The 16,964-nt window shown below is 42.4% G+C and overlaps 1 protein-coding gene across 1 annotated transcript in view; it reads right to left on the reverse strand.

The window, feature by feature from the left end:
• The window catches only part of LOC147730546 (gamma-crystallin 1-like), a 28,338-nt gene extending 11,717 nt beyond the window's left edge, over window positions 1-16,621 (reverse strand). Inside the window, exon 1 of the mRNA XM_086958587.1 lies at window positions 16,575-16,621. Within this exon, the coding sequence (XP_086814713.1) occupies window positions 16,575-16,583 (9 nt within the window). The 5' untranslated portion in view covers window positions 16,584-16,621. The remainder of the gene's footprint in view (window positions 1-16,574) is intronic.
• Between the last annotated feature and the right edge of the window lie 343 nt (window positions 16,622-16,964).

The raw sequence follows: 16,964 nt of genomic DNA on the forward strand, positions 1-16,964 counted from the left end.
GAATTTTCACACTTCCCAATCACCCTGACACAAAACCAGAGATGCTAGAAGAATGGGGCATTAATAACATGGGATGCTCGCGCAACATGATGCTAATTATAATAAAATACGCAAGGAAAGATGTGGAAGAATTCCATGATAAGATCAGGGACATTGAAAACCAAATTACAGCCCTTAAGGAAGATGAGAGTACCCTTAAAAAATTACGCAGTGACATGGAAAAAAACCTTGACAAACACGAGGAAGAAGTTAAACTGAGAAAGCAAAGAAAGTTCCGCAGGGATGAGGATGACTACGAATTCGGCACTATCCTGACGTTTGCGAAAAAATATGACATCCTTAAACAACACTGGAAACCAGTGGCAGATCCCACAACCTCTGGAAGTGAGCCTGAATCTGAGGTCAGTGATGGTGAACAACGACCAAACAGAAACATGAGAAGGTTTACTTTTTTAGAGGAACTGACCCTGTCTTATCAGGAACAACAGGCACCGAAAGGAAAATCAAGAAACAGAAACTATCAAACATCCCGACCAATGGGGAGAGGAACATACCAATCAAGAGGACAAAACGTAAAACAAGGAGAGGACGAAACAAAATCAAGCGGGTACAACCTGCGGAATCGCAAACAATCCAAAAAATGAAGAAGAAACAACCGTGCGATAAAACACCACCAAATTTAATCATAAATTTGTCCAATTACACACCAAACCAAGCAGAAACAACTCTCTTGAATAAGGGCCTATCGTTCTGTCCTGAATCACATCAAGACATTGTGGATACAAAAATTGATCTTTATAAATACGTAAGGAAGTTAAAACTCAGGAAACATTTTACCAAGCATCCCCAACCAAGCAAAGAACTGGGGCAACAAGAGGTCCAACTTACAGATGAAGCAAGTGGCGAATATAATATTGGTGAAATTCCATGTCTACGCACTGCATATGAACTGGTTCATGACACCACATCATCCCAAATCACGGACACACAATTACTCACAGAAATGGACGTCACAACTGACAAGAGAAGAATCACCGGACTCAAGAACAAATCTAAATTTTGCCCAATCATGAATCCAGGCAACAAGATAGATACATTCTATGAATTGGTATTGGGCGAATTGGATAAAATGAAACCGATCTCATTAGAAGGGAGAGAAAATCTCAGCAAACAAGAACGGCTAGCCATAACAACTTTGAAAAACAATCCAACTATAGAAATAAAACCAGCCGACAAGGGCGGAAATATAGTGATAATGAATAAAACAGATTACATCGAAGAAGCCATGCGCCAGCTGAAAGATCCCAAAAACTATGAATGCCTATCCAAGGACCCGACACTGAACTATAAAACAGAACTGGGAAACAAACTGAATGAATGGAAGGAAAACAGACTCATCTCAGAGGAGGAAAGGAAATTTTTGATGGTGGAACACCCAATCACCCCCACCATATACTTCCTCCCCAAAGTTCATAAGACTCTGACAAAACCTCCCGGAAGACCCATAATCTCCAGTTGTGGCAGCCTGTATGAACATGTGTCCATTTTCGTTGATTATTTTTTGGCCCCGATAGTCCCTACTTTGAGCTCGTACATCAAAGACACGGGGGACTTCATGCGTATTTTGATGAATACTGAATGGCAGTCCAATTTCTTATTAGTGACAATAGACGTCATCTCGCTATACACATCAATAGAGCACGAGATAGGCGTGAAAGCGATACAGTACTTCTTACAGCAATGCCCAATAAAAGAACGAGAACACTCTAAGATGCTGATCGAAATGATCAGATTATGCCTCTACAACAATGTGTTCCTTTTTAACAAAAAGGTATACAGGCAGAAATGCGGGACAGCCATGGGGGTTTCTTTCTCTCCAAGCTATGCTAACCTCATGATGGGGTGGTGGGAGAGGAGCATAGCTTGGAGAGAAGAAAACGACCATTATATGGCACAAGTAGCGTTATGGCTACGCTTCATCGATGATCTCTTCCTATTATGGAAGGGAACAAGGTCTGAATTCCAAGACTTCTTTGATGAATTGAATAAGAACACTGTAGGTCTGCAGTTTACACACACCATCAGCAATAAGGAAGTGGTGTTCCTGGATACAAAAGTCTATGTTAACAACAACCAAATCCACACAACAACTCATAGGAAGGAAACAGCAACGAACAGCCTATTGCACGGACGCAGCTTCCATCCTCGAAAATTGAAACAAAGCATTCCATATGGAGAACTGCTAAGAATGCGAAGAAACTGTTCGGAGGAAATAGAAAAAGAAAAAAACTTCAGAGAGACTACAATAAGATTCTCACAACGAGGGTACAAATATCAAGACATCAAAAAAGGAGAAGAAAAAGCCAGAAAGAAAACAAGAGCTGAAACCCTACTGCCCACGCAAAAACCTAACAAACAGGATAAGGACAATGACAAAGAACCGCCAAGGATGATCGTCACGTACAGCAAAGAAAGCTATAGAATACAGACAATCCTAAAAAAATATTGGCATCTAATTCAGAAAGATCCTGACATAGGCAAAAACATTGGAGAGAGACCTCTAGTAACCTACAGGAGAGCACTGAACCTTTCGGATCACCTGGTGCACAGCCACTTTGAAAACACCAAAAAAACGAACAACTGGCTGTCAGACAAAAATAAAGGATTTGTAAGATGTAAAACCTGTAAGGCTTGCAAAATAGGAAAAAATGTCAAGACTGTAACAGATCCAGCGGGCAAAGCATTCACAATAAGGGAAAACATAACCTTTGAAACCAGTTTTGTGATATACATGCTCCATTGCTATTGTGGAAAAAGATACATAGGCAGCACAACATGCATGCTAAAAAAGCGCATCCTAGAGCACATCCGTGCGATACAAAATGGGGACTCAACATATGCAATGGCCAAACATATAGCAAGCCACACCAATAAATCATGGGTAGATGTGCAATTTTTTGGTCTTGCAACGATTCCACAACATGAACGTGGCGGAAACAGAAAACTAAAACTACGCAGAATGGAATCAAAACTGATTATGAGGTTCAAGACCAAGATCCCGACAGGTTTGAATGGGGATGAGGAGCTTTATTTCCACTTGTAAAAACATTTTTTGACAACTCCTATACACAGCAAATGACTAAGTATTATTATGAACCGTGTCACTACAAGAGATATGTATATGCAAACAGTTCACATTTTTCGGAACTGCACATACATAGCAATTATTTGATTAATTGTACACATTTTTTTGGCTGGCATCTCATGTAAGTTTTGTTTATGGCGACCAATTTGGGGCAGTGGCAAGGGCACTCAGCCCGAGTAACGAAAGAATTCTGCACACGTGAATGTAAAAACCTTTAATCATTGTTTGTAAATTGGAACATGTTTGTTTTTTTACAAAAGGTGCAGTTTTTTTAACACTGCCAGGCTGCCAAAAGTGCAAATCTTGGGACTTCAATTACAATTAAGGCACTCAGCCACAATTGAGACATTCAAGCCAAAAATGTTTTTGTCTGAATTTTATGAATATGAAACCAGTATAAAATTCATTATATCTGAAATGTCAGTGGAAATCCCACAACCAACTACATGTCCCATAATGCACTAAGTAACTACAATCACTTAAATACTGAAAGTGAAGTAGGACAATTGTTTATGCCGCAGTGAGAAGGAACCAGCAGGTTCGAAACGCGTAGGCTTGTACTTGTGCACTGAATAAATCTAAAACTTCTAACTAACGGAGTGCTGGAATAATTCTTTTGTGTGAAATACAAACAAACGGAGCCCTGTCCTGGCTTCGACTCCAGCACCAACCAGCCAAGCGCTCCCTCTGCAACAGGACAGTTTGTGTTGAATATATATATATATATATATATCTGAATGCAAAGACATAAACAACATAATACCAGTTGGGAGGAACACTACGCTAGCGCTGATTTTTAGCTTAGGTGTTTTAAACTACGCCCTTAATTATATCGAACACCCCCTTTGAAGAGACCCTCCAGTTTTTTTACACCACTTAAAGCCCTGGAAACAACACCATGTCACAGTCACCTCACATCCTGGCACTGTGCATCATGCATGACTCATGACATCTACGTTTTTCGACTGCCTATGTGCAAGGGGCATAGTGAACTTTCCCCCACCCCACCCCTTGCTTTAGGAACTACAGCAAGGTGAAGGTCTTGATGGGCCTCTTCTGTCTGCAACTCTGTAGACAAAGGCTCAGCTCATAATGTGAAAAGGTGGGTGAGTAAATAAGTGAAGGAATGTGTGAATGGATGACTGAAAGGATGAATGAATAAATGAAAGGGGAAAGGATAGATAAAAGAAAGGATGGATGGATGAGTGGAAGTAAAAGGTAAATAGATGGATGTATGGGTGGAAGGGTAGATGGATAGGTAAAAGGGTGGATGGGTGTATGAAAGGATGGATGGATGAGTGAAAGCTTAGATGATGGGCGAGTGAATGGGTGGATAGATGAGTGAAAGGATGGATGGATTGAATTGATAAGTGAAAGGGTGAATGTATGGATGGATGAGTGAAAGGGGTAGATGGACAAAAGGATGAATAGATGAGTGAAGAAGTGAAAGGGTGGATGGATGAGAGAATGGATAGATGGATGAGTGAAAGGATGGATGAGTAATAGGATCAATGGATGGAATAAATGAATGGATGAGTAGATGGATGGGTGGATGATGGATGGATTGATGGATGGATACGTGAAAGGGGGATGGGGAGAGAAAGGGAGGATGAATGACTGAAAGGGTGAATGAGTGGAAGGAAAAGGGACTTGGTGGATGGATGAGTGTGTGAATGAATGAATGGCTGGATGCGTGAAAGGGTAAATGGCTGGATGGATGAGTGAATAGATGGATGGGTGAAAGAGTGGATGGATGACTGTACGGATGGATGGGGTGAAAGGGTGGATAGATGAATAATGGATGGATGACTGAAAGGGTGGATGGAGAGATGGATGAGTGTAATGATGGATGGAAGGATATATGGTGGATAGGTTTGCAAATGGTTGAATATGTTTGGATATAAATGGGCACATCGATGAAAGGGCAGAATGAATGGTGAAAGACTGAATAATAGATAAAAGAATGATTACACCTTTTAACACCCATTATCTTAAGTAGCATTTCCTATACATTGACTTTCACGTTAATATGAGTCATTGTCTCTATATAATGTGTGTGATGTAATGCACTCTGACACCCTGCCCTACATAATTGGGATGAGTAACACTATAAGAGAAAATATAAACACATGAGAGACGGTCTAAGTGAAGATGAGGGGCACCATTGAAGGGTGATAGCAAGGCAGGACTGGCCGGACTGGGCATCAGGTGTTTCCCTGGGCGGCTGGAAAGGGGGGGGGGGCGGTTTTGTTACAGGGGCCTGGCAGTCCAAAGTTCCTTATATATCCAGTAGTTTTGAATCAACAATAAAATCGGCTTCACTTATATTCAGGTGTGGTTCACCATTGTCTGGTGATTAATGTACCTGCTGGAGTGAAATGCGAATTTTGAATTGTCTAAGGCAGCAAGCTGCAGCCATACTGAAAAACCGTGAAGTGCACGATTGTCTCAACCTAATATAAACCTATTTTGACTCGTACTTAGATGGTTGTCTATATACTTACATATATACTATTGCGTGACCACCTCTGACGTATCTGTAAAACTTACCTTTTGTCCCGTAGTTTTGTCCTGAATTTTGACCTTTTGTCCTGAATTTTTGTCTTGAATTTTGACCCTTTGTCCTGAATTTTTACACTCACCGTCCTGAATTTGCACCTATGCCAGTTGGTCACCCTAACAAGGCCGTCTCTTTTGTTTTCCAGCTCCACGTTAGTTGGGCCCTATTAACGAGTCAAAAGTAGTGCCCGCGGTCTCGTTGAGCGCAGAGTCTCAGTGAGGAGACTGAGCTGTAAGGTTCAGCAGCCAATGTCACAGCGCTCTAAATCAAAGATATAACAGAAGAATGAATAAATAAATACCTGAGTGACAGCCACTCAGTGCGAGCAGCGGTCGGTCCAGGGACTCACGCGGGCGACATTCATGAAAGCCAGCTGCAGCACTGACACCAAATTCTGTTAGTCTGGAGGTCAGCCGGGCGGGTGCTTTAAACACAGAGCAAGACCGGCTTGGCCCACCTCACGTGTCCTGCACTTGATGGCAATGGTCATCAATATATACATGCAATTCCGTCCACCTATTCAGTATTTCCTGAATTAAAATGCCTTTAAATACTCACGGAACGCATTTTGTTCCAACTTAATTCAGGAAAGCATGTCTCATCATATATTCAGCAGTGAGGGGAACAAACCTGAGACCTGCAGTGGACACACTACTGTGACAACAACTAAAGGCAGTGATGGGTGGCAGCCTGCCTGGCTGCCTGGCCAAAGTACTTACTTGTCTTGTTCTGTAGTCTCACAGTCCTCTGGCACTCTGTCTCTGAGTGCGAGTTCGTCCCGGCGCGGGAGGCGGTGGCAGTTCCTCGTCTGATTCCTTCCGGCATATTTAATAGATGCCGAGCGGCTAATTGGTGTAATCACGATTACTAGAAAGTAATCTGGCCATTACACCCTTACACCTTCCTCTCCACATACCATACTCCATTCTCAATAGACAAGGCAGCAAGACTCAACATAATGGGGAAAAACGCTCAGTAATCTAGTCATTCAGCCTCACGGTCCAAACATGATGTTGGAACACAGCGCTAGGGAAGGTGAGGCACCTGTTGCACTAGGTTTTCCAAAAGACCGTTAGTCCTATTCCAGCTATGCTTACACAGATTGATAAAAACTCGGGATGATGCAGGAAGTTTCCGGAAGCACGTGTCTTGACCTCTGAAGGTTCACACACGCATGATGTACCTAAGACACTCAAAGAGTCCCGGATGTGTTTGTTCTGTTTCCTGTATTTGTAAGGCCACTGGGAGACCTCTTCAAACAGTACTGCAGGAGGCAGACACGTATTTTAATGAGGTGCTTGTTATCAGGGTGTTTGCCTTCAGGAAGAGGACGGGACAGCAGTCAGAGCACTCCAGTCGACTCCATTTGAGTCTCCCGCCACTCGAGAATCCGACCTCACTTCCTTCCAGGACGTGAGGTCACGCGCCAGCCAGGACGCAACAACTGCTGAGGGCAGGCCCACATCGGGTCTCGGTATAATTGGGCAGTGACTCTGTGACAGACAGCCGCACACCGCAGGCGGGTATTTCAATGCAGCCAGACTGGCAGGGAAAAATGTAACATTGTAGCACTCAGCCTCTGCAAACAACATAATTAACTATTTACTGAGCCTGCCCGGGGATAAGGAGAGCGGGTGCACAGAGGTGTCACAGGTGCCAGCGCCAGCGCGCACACAAGCAGCCTGGAGTAGCCAGTTTCAGCGCTCGCACAGAGTGTTGACAGTGGCATTAAAATGCGTGACTGCATTTCAGTACGGTGATGTGGAACACCACACTGAAATGCGTTAGAGTCACGGCTGATGCGTGATACCTGGCAGGCCTGCATGGGTGGAGTGAATAATTGCACAGGGCCCCGACGTTTCAATGGATCCCTGCAAAAGTGATTTTTAGTGGGTATCTCTCTTCTATTTCTCTATCTCCACCTTTAACCTATAAGTAAATATTGTTTGGCAGCAAAGGGTTTAAATAAGTATAAAATAGGCAATAAAATTTAAAGGTGTTCTGAAGAATGGCCCTAAAACACTTCTTGCATAGTGCCCTCAAAATTCTTAAGATGACTGTGGGCCACAAGATGGCTCAGCATATGTTAGGTTCCTGCTAGATCAGTGTGGCAGGAATCAGGAATCATTGATGAAGAATAACATGGCTTGTTTGGAAAGCAACCTTGACCATTGTAGCATGATTTTTGTATCACTGATAATTAGTGAAAAAAGTCAAAGGTGGTCAGTTGTCTTTAATCCCTTTACTGCCTAAAACAATTTGAAATTTAGCACATCGTGAATAATTGATGATAAGTTGACTAATGCTAAGGGCCTTATTACGACTACAGTGGTCCATGAAACTGCTATAGTCGTGGTGGGGATCCGACCACCGCCACACTGCAGGACCACCCGCAGTATTATAAGTATTTTTAGTTGCCTCACCGCCGCCCTTTTCATGGCAAAAGGGAGGCGGTGAAGCAATAAAGGGGATACTACAGGGCTTCCTTGTGCTTCTGTGCACAGGAGTGCATGCAGGGGAGCACATTTTTGGTCCCCTGTAATTTAACACCCCCAGTTCCTGCATGGGAAGGAAGCCACTACATGATGCATTCCTTCCTGTGCAGGAACTTGCACTGGCATTCCCGGGACGGTGCTGTTTAACACTCACAATGAGCTTTTAAACAGCAATGCTGTGGGACCACAATGCTGCCCGCCAACAGACCACATGCCCCTTTATAGATTTCCACCACAGACCCTCCAACCCTGTGACATAGGTGAATATGTATCACTTTTTATGCCAGCCCATTTCTACATATTGGCTGTACCTGAGCTTCTCTCTCCCTCTTATATTGTACTGGTCATCAATAAACAATAACGAGATCTTTGAGGAGAAGGGCATACTTATTTGTTGTTTGTTATTTATTGAGCAGGTAATACAATCACTGCTGTACCTTTATACAAAGTCTGAGAAACAGGTGGAAACTCCAAGGAAGAATCACACTGCCCTGATTGAAGAATATTCAACATTTGAAAACAAAATGGACATAGGTTGGCCCGTGGTTCTCACCAGGGAGCCCAAAGTTAAATACTAGTTCTGTGCTTACAGTATCTGCAATTCATATGGAATTTGAATGGACACAACCTGTTTCTACCTGCAAAGACAAACTCTACTGTCTCATGTGAGAGGAGGAACAAACCACTCAACCAAGAGGACAAAGGGCAGTGTGCAGCTGATCCAAACCTGAATTAAGGTAATTGTAAGGAAGTCAGCATCAAGGAGTCTCAATTGAAATTTTCTCTGAGTGTATTTTGAAAAGGTTTGTTGATCACAGGGCAAATCACAATCTTAGATCACATGACTGAAAGAAATGGCACATTTAAACAAATGAGAGCACAGTAAAAAGTCCTTACAATCTCATGCAAATGGGCCAATGATTGACAGAGAAGTGCGTCTGCATCATCCTCCAGAATTCCTCAAAGTGAAGAATATCTCACTATTGATGAGGAGTTCATTAGACAATGTGGTCAATCATTCAGGTTTCATGGGCTATAAATGTATCCCCTTGATTTCAACTGACACAATGCTCCCAACATTTACTGAACAAGCATTAACAAAGCTAACAGAGTTGGCTTTTTTGTGATGCAAATACTCAGGAGCACTTACAGGGCATGCACACAAATCACCGCATTTGCATACACACCTTTCAGCAACAGATCAACAAGCAAATAAAAACATAGGCAGAAGAATGCACAGGGTAATGTGTCTCTGAGTAATTCAGGATGGAGTGCATAATGTGCAACACATCAGTGTCCATTGGTGGCAGTGTGTGATGGACAGCAGGGAAACATAAGGTGATGTTTTTTCACAAGAGAACAGGGTACTGTTTTACTGGCAAGCCACAGTGATGTACACTGGAGAAGTACTGGGCAATGAAATTCAGGGTATCATTGGGTGATGCAATTCAGTGCAATGCTTGGTGAAGTGCCGTAGAGGCTGCTAGGAGGCACATAAGGGTATTAGATTAGATGTTGTGACATGCAAACTGGAAGAAATTAATGCTAGTCATAGGAGGAGCCCTGGTGTTTGTGGTTAACAGTGGCTGTAATTAAGCATGGGTGAATTTTGCGAATTCGCGATCCGCGAATTTGCAGATTTGAGAATTCACGATCCGCAAAATTCGCGAATTTGTGCGAATTTGCGGATTTTTGGTTTTTTTGCGTGTTCGCGCGGTTTTTTGCGTGTTCGCAGGTTTTTTTGCGTGTTCGCGGGGATTTTTGCGTCTTCGCGAGCCGCTTGCATAGCGAAGTTACCCATGCAGTTGTTTATGGGAGAGGGAGAGAGAGATGGATAGATAGATAGATAGGTAGATAGATAGATAGATAGATAGATAGATAGATAGATAGATAGATAGATAGATAGATAGAAAGAGAGAGAAAGAGAGGGAAAGAGAGAGGGAGAGAGAGAATGAGAGAAAGAAGAAGAGGCCGGATCTCTGAAGGGCCAGATTCCTGAGTTGCCCCTACAGAACATACAGCTTTTTATTTTTAGCAAAATGCATATGAAAATTGTGCTGTAGAGGTCTCTTTTAGTTTAACCACTCCTGACAACTCAAAATGGGTGTATTTGCCATCCTCTCCCTTCTTCCTGTTTTTTATATCTGTAAGTGCTTCCTGATGAGGTTTAATTCCTTGGTCAGGTGCCTCGTTGCCTACTTGTAACTATTCTCTGACCCTGCTTCAAGGGTCAGAGCAGGGTCAGAGAATAGTTGCAAGTAGGCAACGAGGCGCCAGGAAGCAATTAGCAGCAGGTGTCCAAGTTGAAGTTAATTTGTTTGTAACCCTTTTGTAAAAGGTTACAAAGAAATTAGGTCCAACTTTTGCACCTGCTTCTGTAACCCTTGCTTGGCTGAAAATTCGTCCCCGCTGATTCGCGGATTTTACCGCGATTTCGCGAGATTCGGGGATCGCGAAATCGCGGAAAATCCGCAAATTCGCCCGCGAAACAGATTTTACGCCCACCCTTAGCTGTAATGCATTATGGGAGGGCTTGATGATGTATGGGACAAAGACGGAGAGATGTGTGCATTATAGTGAACACAGTGATGTCCTGCAGGGGGAACAGGGTGATGGACAATGTAGGCAAATGTTGAAGTGGAGTCGATGAAACACAAATGTTCAGAGAGCCTGCAATATGCCCAAGCCTGGCATAACTAGTCAGTATTTGTTTGTTTTTGAGTCTCAAACTTGTATTTTTCATATCATTAATGCATCATGAAGATTATCAAAATGCTGAGAAAATTCCAAATCTGGGCAAGCTACACACGCCAGACAGTCACGGAGACAAAGAAAGGTACTTTCAGGCTTTCTTTCGTTTAATTTGAGCTATGTCTTTGGAAGGGCAGCAATACACTACTCCCAGGCACTTAGGCACACCTGCAGAGCTGCATGAGGCCTCAGATCACTTGGGACACCTTCAGTCCATCTAGGGTTTATGATTGTAGCAACATCATCCTTTTTACACATATTACACTCATTTTTGGAATGATGCTGGTGGCTCCTGACTCTGAAGGTGCCCTGGGCTCGGCTGCCCAGGGCAAGTGATTTATCCTCTAATGATGAATGTTTATTAGTATAATTCTAAGTGATAAGGAGAGCCTACTTGTAAGTCCCTATTATAGTAGGGCATGTAGGTTTAGATACCCCAGTGGACTTGATGCACTTAAGAGTGCATTGCCATGCAGTCTGGTGTTAATTTAAAATCGGGCCTGCCTCACAGGCTCGTTTTGAAATAAAACTGTGTCCAAATTTGACTTTGGAAATAAACACCCTTTTAAATTCCAAAACTACCTTTTTATTACTCGTAAGCCACCCCTACAATCTGTCCCAGGTGCCGGGACTCTACAGAAATGCTCTAGAAGGTAAAAACAGCAAAGCAGTTATTCCCTATGGTAGTGCTACTAGCCCCATAGCCTAACATGGAGTGGGATTTAATAAAATTAATAAAGTCTAACTTTTTATTGGAGCAAGCTAGTAGCATCATTCAAAGTATCAAATTAATAGTTCCATTAAACTTAACAATTTACCAAGGTCAAATATAATATAACTATTACAGGAAAGTAGTTTCAGAAACTTAATATCCTGAAGTTACCTACAGCAGCCCTGTAGCAGCCTCTTTTGTACCCCCCTTTTGTACCTCTTTTGATTTGTCAGCATTTGCCAGACTGAGCCAAGCTGCTTTCTGAGTAGGTGTGAAAAGGTACAGTACTACAGTACAACTATTTGGTGGGAGGAGATCTTCTTCCTGGAGAGGATAAGCTGTACTTCAAAAGCATGGGCCTCTGCAGAAAACAGATGTCACAGGACACAGCCACCCAGACTTCCTCGATCTCTAGCCAGATGGGAGCCACCTATTTAAAATAGGTGAAGGGGTGGAAGGGGAGTGTAGTCAATTGTTAGTCACACCTCTGGATTGGGATGCACCGACACACACTCCAAGTAGAGATTTTCTCCCTGTTGATGTTTGGGAGAATGTTGCATTATGGGCTAGACTTTTGCCATATTTCAGAGGAAGTAGTCGTACTAGAGGGAAGTAGTTTAGTTTCTATTGGTAAGGTTGCCCCTCTCCTTCAAATGAAGATATGAAGGATAGATATGGGAGCTCTAGAGAGCTCACCAGATCACTGCCTGGAAAAGAAAGAGAGAAAAGGGACTGCCCTGCTGGAACCCTGGACTGCACCAAAAAGAGATTGCTTCTCGAAGACTGCACTTGCTGCATGCACAAGGCTGCACTGTGCTAGAATCCAAATCGAAAGGAGTGGACTCCCTGACCAGCAACGGGTACAAAAGAGCTGAAGAAGTCACCTTTAAAAGGGGCATCCCAGCTGGCCAGTTTAACTGGACTAGTCTTGGACTGAGCAAATGTGTTGTGAGAGTTTGAGTCCTAGCTCTCAATACGCACCCCACTGCTTATGAGCCCTTGGCCAGTACTAGAGGACACATCTCGCCAATGCAACCATGGTATAGCTGGCAGCTTCAGTTGAATTGAAGCAAACTGACCCAAAGCCTCCCAAAATCTCGCCGCTTCACTGCCAGTTTCAACATAACGGATGCGAGTCAGGAAGAAGACTTCCAATGCCTTGTCGCACAGCTTTAATAAAACCGATGCAGCACAACGTAACTCTACACAGGACCTTGCATCATAACGCTTGCTGTCCCTCAGTACTGACTCTGGATAACGCATAGTCTCGCAAAGCAACGCCACACAGAAAGCACACCAAAGACATAGGGTTCAATACCTAGCAGGCCTAGCTTGGTCCTGTGCGCGGCCTGCTCTCCATCATGGTTGGCCTGAACTTGTGAGTTTGTCCAAGTCCAGTGTGAACAGATACCCTCAGTTGGCGTTTTGTGCCTTTTAGCTCGTCTTTTACCTAAATATTTAGAAAATATTTGCTCTGGTTACCTCCTTTAGATTGTGTTGTGTCTTTTACTTATTTACTGTTTTGGTGGTAATAAGTGTTCTACACATGCTTAGCTCCTAAGCTAAGCCTGATTGCTTCTTTCCCAAGCTACCAAGTGTTGAGCAAGGATTCATTTACTGAGACTTTCCTGGTCCAATTAGTGATTGTGGTATTATTACTAGTTGAAGGTGGATGCCCCCACCAAATAATAACCCACTTTCTTACAATGAAGAACAACATTTGTTGGGCTTGGATTTTAAAGCCTAGCATTACTTTCTGTTGGAAAAATCTAAACTAGAAGTCCAAAAATGTTAAATTCTGTAGAGAAAAAAGAAACAGGTTGGCTAACGCTGCTACAACTGGTATGGTTGGAAGATGAATGAAAAATTAAAAATACATAGATTTCCTTTCATGATGTTGAAAATTTGACCTATTATTGGGTTGTTGTATTAACATTTTCTTAGCTTGTTACATGTCCCACATCCTGCTGAAAAGTATCTTGGTTAATGTAATTCATTTCAATTTACCTCATTCACCTCATGCAATAAAGCAACTCACCTGGATTTATGGAAGGTGAAAGCATACTGAGTTTTAGTCAGGCAATACATTGCCTTACTCAATGTATGTCTGTGCAGACTTGATATCCATATAAATGTCACCAATGAAAAAGTCAAATGCTTCTGATTGATCTCATGCAGAAGCAAAGCTCCTCTGAAGCAAGACACTAGAAGCTCAAACACTTGCAACAACAGCTATTCCACTGGGACACTCAAGTTGCCAGGCAAATGCCACAAGTGACATTCGTGAAAATATACCTAACAAGCAGTGGCTAAGCCATTAGGGCTAGCATTCGCCGCCAGTGTTTTGAATAAGTCATGGCTAGTTTTTGTCAAGATTTCTCTAAAACTTTATTGCTGTGTAAGCTGCTGGGTCCTCGTCAATTTAACGCCTTAACCGCTGCGGTTTTTCCCCCGTGGTGCGGGCGTTCTAAAGAGTGGGCGGGGCTCAGTTGCCTGTTAGCAGCATTAGGGAGGTAGTGCTGCCGTCGGCCAACGGCTGACGGCAGCTCGCAAGGGGTTAAAGGAAAACCAGTGACTAAAAGCAGAAATATTTTGGAGACCTCAACAAGCATGCACTGCAGTAGTAGTGCCTTGTGCTCCTTGTGAAAGGGCAGAATGCTGTCACTCACTGTGAAGTTAGCCGTTGGCTGAAGTGAAATGACCCATTGCCCCCTGCTATAAAAAGTAGTGGGGCAAAGAAAATGTGAAAAAAGCAGTTAACAGACCAATGGATTAAGAGGGCTGCCAAAATCCCCTATTAATAGTTCTATTTTACGTACATTGTATTAAAACAAAAAATCTTGGTCTAAAGAAACTGTACTTGAAACAAAGAGCAGTGTCAAAAGATGTTTTGTTTGCTAAAAAGGAAGCCTTTCAGCCCCCAAAAAATTTAAAAGAGTGAAAGCCATTAAAAAAATCAGAGTGAAAACATTTAAACCATTCAAATCTGTTTTAATTATACTTGAATACGATTAACCTTTTCTTTTAGATGTTTACTCTTGTCAGGGAATCATATGCAGGAGACAGGAAATGACTCGTAATTATCTTAATCAGCCATACTCTGTACAGCGCACACCACATTCTCAGTGAAATAGACAAGATGAAAGGATCATACAAAAATCTAAAATATTATTCAGATGTAGTCAAAACCACTTTCTACCTGAAAGGATCTTAAAGGGTAACTCTGTTTCAATGTAAAGTATAAAGCAGCTTTTGGTCAACGCACTTTCATCATATGCCCCACATGTAAGTCATGCCTATTTTTTTTTATTCATAATCCACTCGTTTTAGCTACTTTACATACAAGCTTTTGGCCTTAAGCCTGGAGTTCAGCACTGTCACGCGTCAAAGTGGAAAATGAAAAAAAGATACTTTGTATTCTTGCGCAGACAGACGTTTTGTCCATTGTTACAAAATACACAATACATTCTTCAACATTTCCCAGATAAAGTTATGTTAATTTGAAACTGCTGTCTTTCTCTACTACGAAAAATGAGAGCGACTATTGTGCTTCTGTCTCGTCACTCATAACACCTGTTGTGAAATTTGCTGTGTCGTAAAAGCAGTCCAATCTTTGGCAAATACTAACCTTTGCTGCTCCGTGGAGACTCCCTTTCTTAGGACCGCCTCTTGCAATTGAAATGATGCCTTTGCAAAGACTCTTGCTATGTGCACCTCACATAAGTACATAGATCGAACTTTAATATCTTTTCGACATATGACTAAATACTATTTGGTTAATGAGCCTCATAAGTTGACTCAAGGAAGCAACCTCACAACTGTCAGACAACTGTGCCCGAATGTCCTGCAGTGCGTTGCGCAATGAGAAAGATATGCTGCAGAGCCTTGTCTACTAAGATTGGCCTGGTGCGGCTGTCATGTCCTGCAGATGCTCTATCAGTGCTACCATGCGCAACACACAATCTTGAATCATGGTGCAGTGTTGAGTGTGCAATGTCTAGCATAGGATGTGTACTGGGAGCATAGCCTTTCAGTACAAAAGCCGTGCCTAGGCATACCCCGAAAAATCCCACACAGTGGGTGTGTGCTGTGTACCCCACCTTTCATGCAATGTGTTGGGATTATTTAGATACAATAATACATTTCATTGTGTTTATGCCTTCTTCAAGTAGTTGTTAATTTTGTGTGCAAAGCACGGTCTTACTATATTAGTAGAATCGTCTTTATGTCAAAACATACGGGTTTGCGCGCTTATCCAACCCATTAATGACCCCTTGACTCAAAGTCACTCAAAACAGACCACTGTGCTTTTTTGAGCCTTGCAAAGAGCACCTTTCCAGCTAAAAATACTTTTGGTGTTGGATTGTAAATACCATATAATTTTGTATTGTTTTGCATACATTTGTGCCGGTGCAAAGTCTCACTGCATCTGGGCCTCGGTTTGTCTAAGTCCACAGTGCTTAACTAGTTAAATAAAGGAGGCTGGCACTGTTGAATTCCAGGGTTTTTGAATACCAAAGCTTCATATTGGTCTCAGTTCCCCCCATGCCTCTTTATTTAACCATCCTACACTTTATGCCTCTTTAGCTCTCTCTTTCAGAGTATTTTTAATTTACGCTTTCTCCCTTTGTCATTAATTTAATTTTGTTTTCCTCCCTATTTATTCTCTGTTTTCAGCCCTTTTCCCCTTTGCATTAGCTCGAAGTACGGTGATGAAAAATGAGCGGTGGATCCCACCACCTACAACACAATCCTCGCATAAAGCACTGGAAAATAGAAACATTCCACAGACATTCCAACATGACTAACCGCAAATAGGTACACGAAACTGTGCTGTAAAGGGTTGTTACATGACAAAACATCAAAAGTAGACTGCCTGCTATACAGAACCTTACTACTCTCTAGTCTTACCTTGCCCATGTTGGCTGGAGTGAGCTGCACAGGTGATTTGAAGTCGTATGCGCGTCTCAATTAACAGGCCTGCTGCATCTGGCTTTATAGACATCACGCCATGTTGGATTAAACTGAACAAAAGGGTGGCCATCATTTTCTGCAAGCTATGGGAATTTCAGACATTTGCACATTCTGCACTCGTCTGCACAGTAATTCGGCATGTTCTTTTGTGAAACAGACTACCGTAGTCAGTTTGATAAACTGAGATCGGAGGATACTGAATGCTGATGATGAATAATGTGCCAGCATATTTTTGGCTCAGTCATCGCCTCCTCCTCAATCGAATATTAGCAGATACAATACAGTGATTTGACATTAAATAAAGAACGTTTCGGTGTTTATATTTAA

The sequence above is a fragment of the Lissotriton vulgaris genome, chromosome 2_1 (assembly GCF_964263255.1).
Source record: "Lissotriton vulgaris chromosome 2_1, aLisVul1.2, whole genome shotgun sequence".
Classification (NCBI taxonomy): domain Eukaryota; kingdom Metazoa; phylum Chordata; class Amphibia; order Caudata; family Salamandridae; genus Lissotriton; species Lissotriton vulgaris.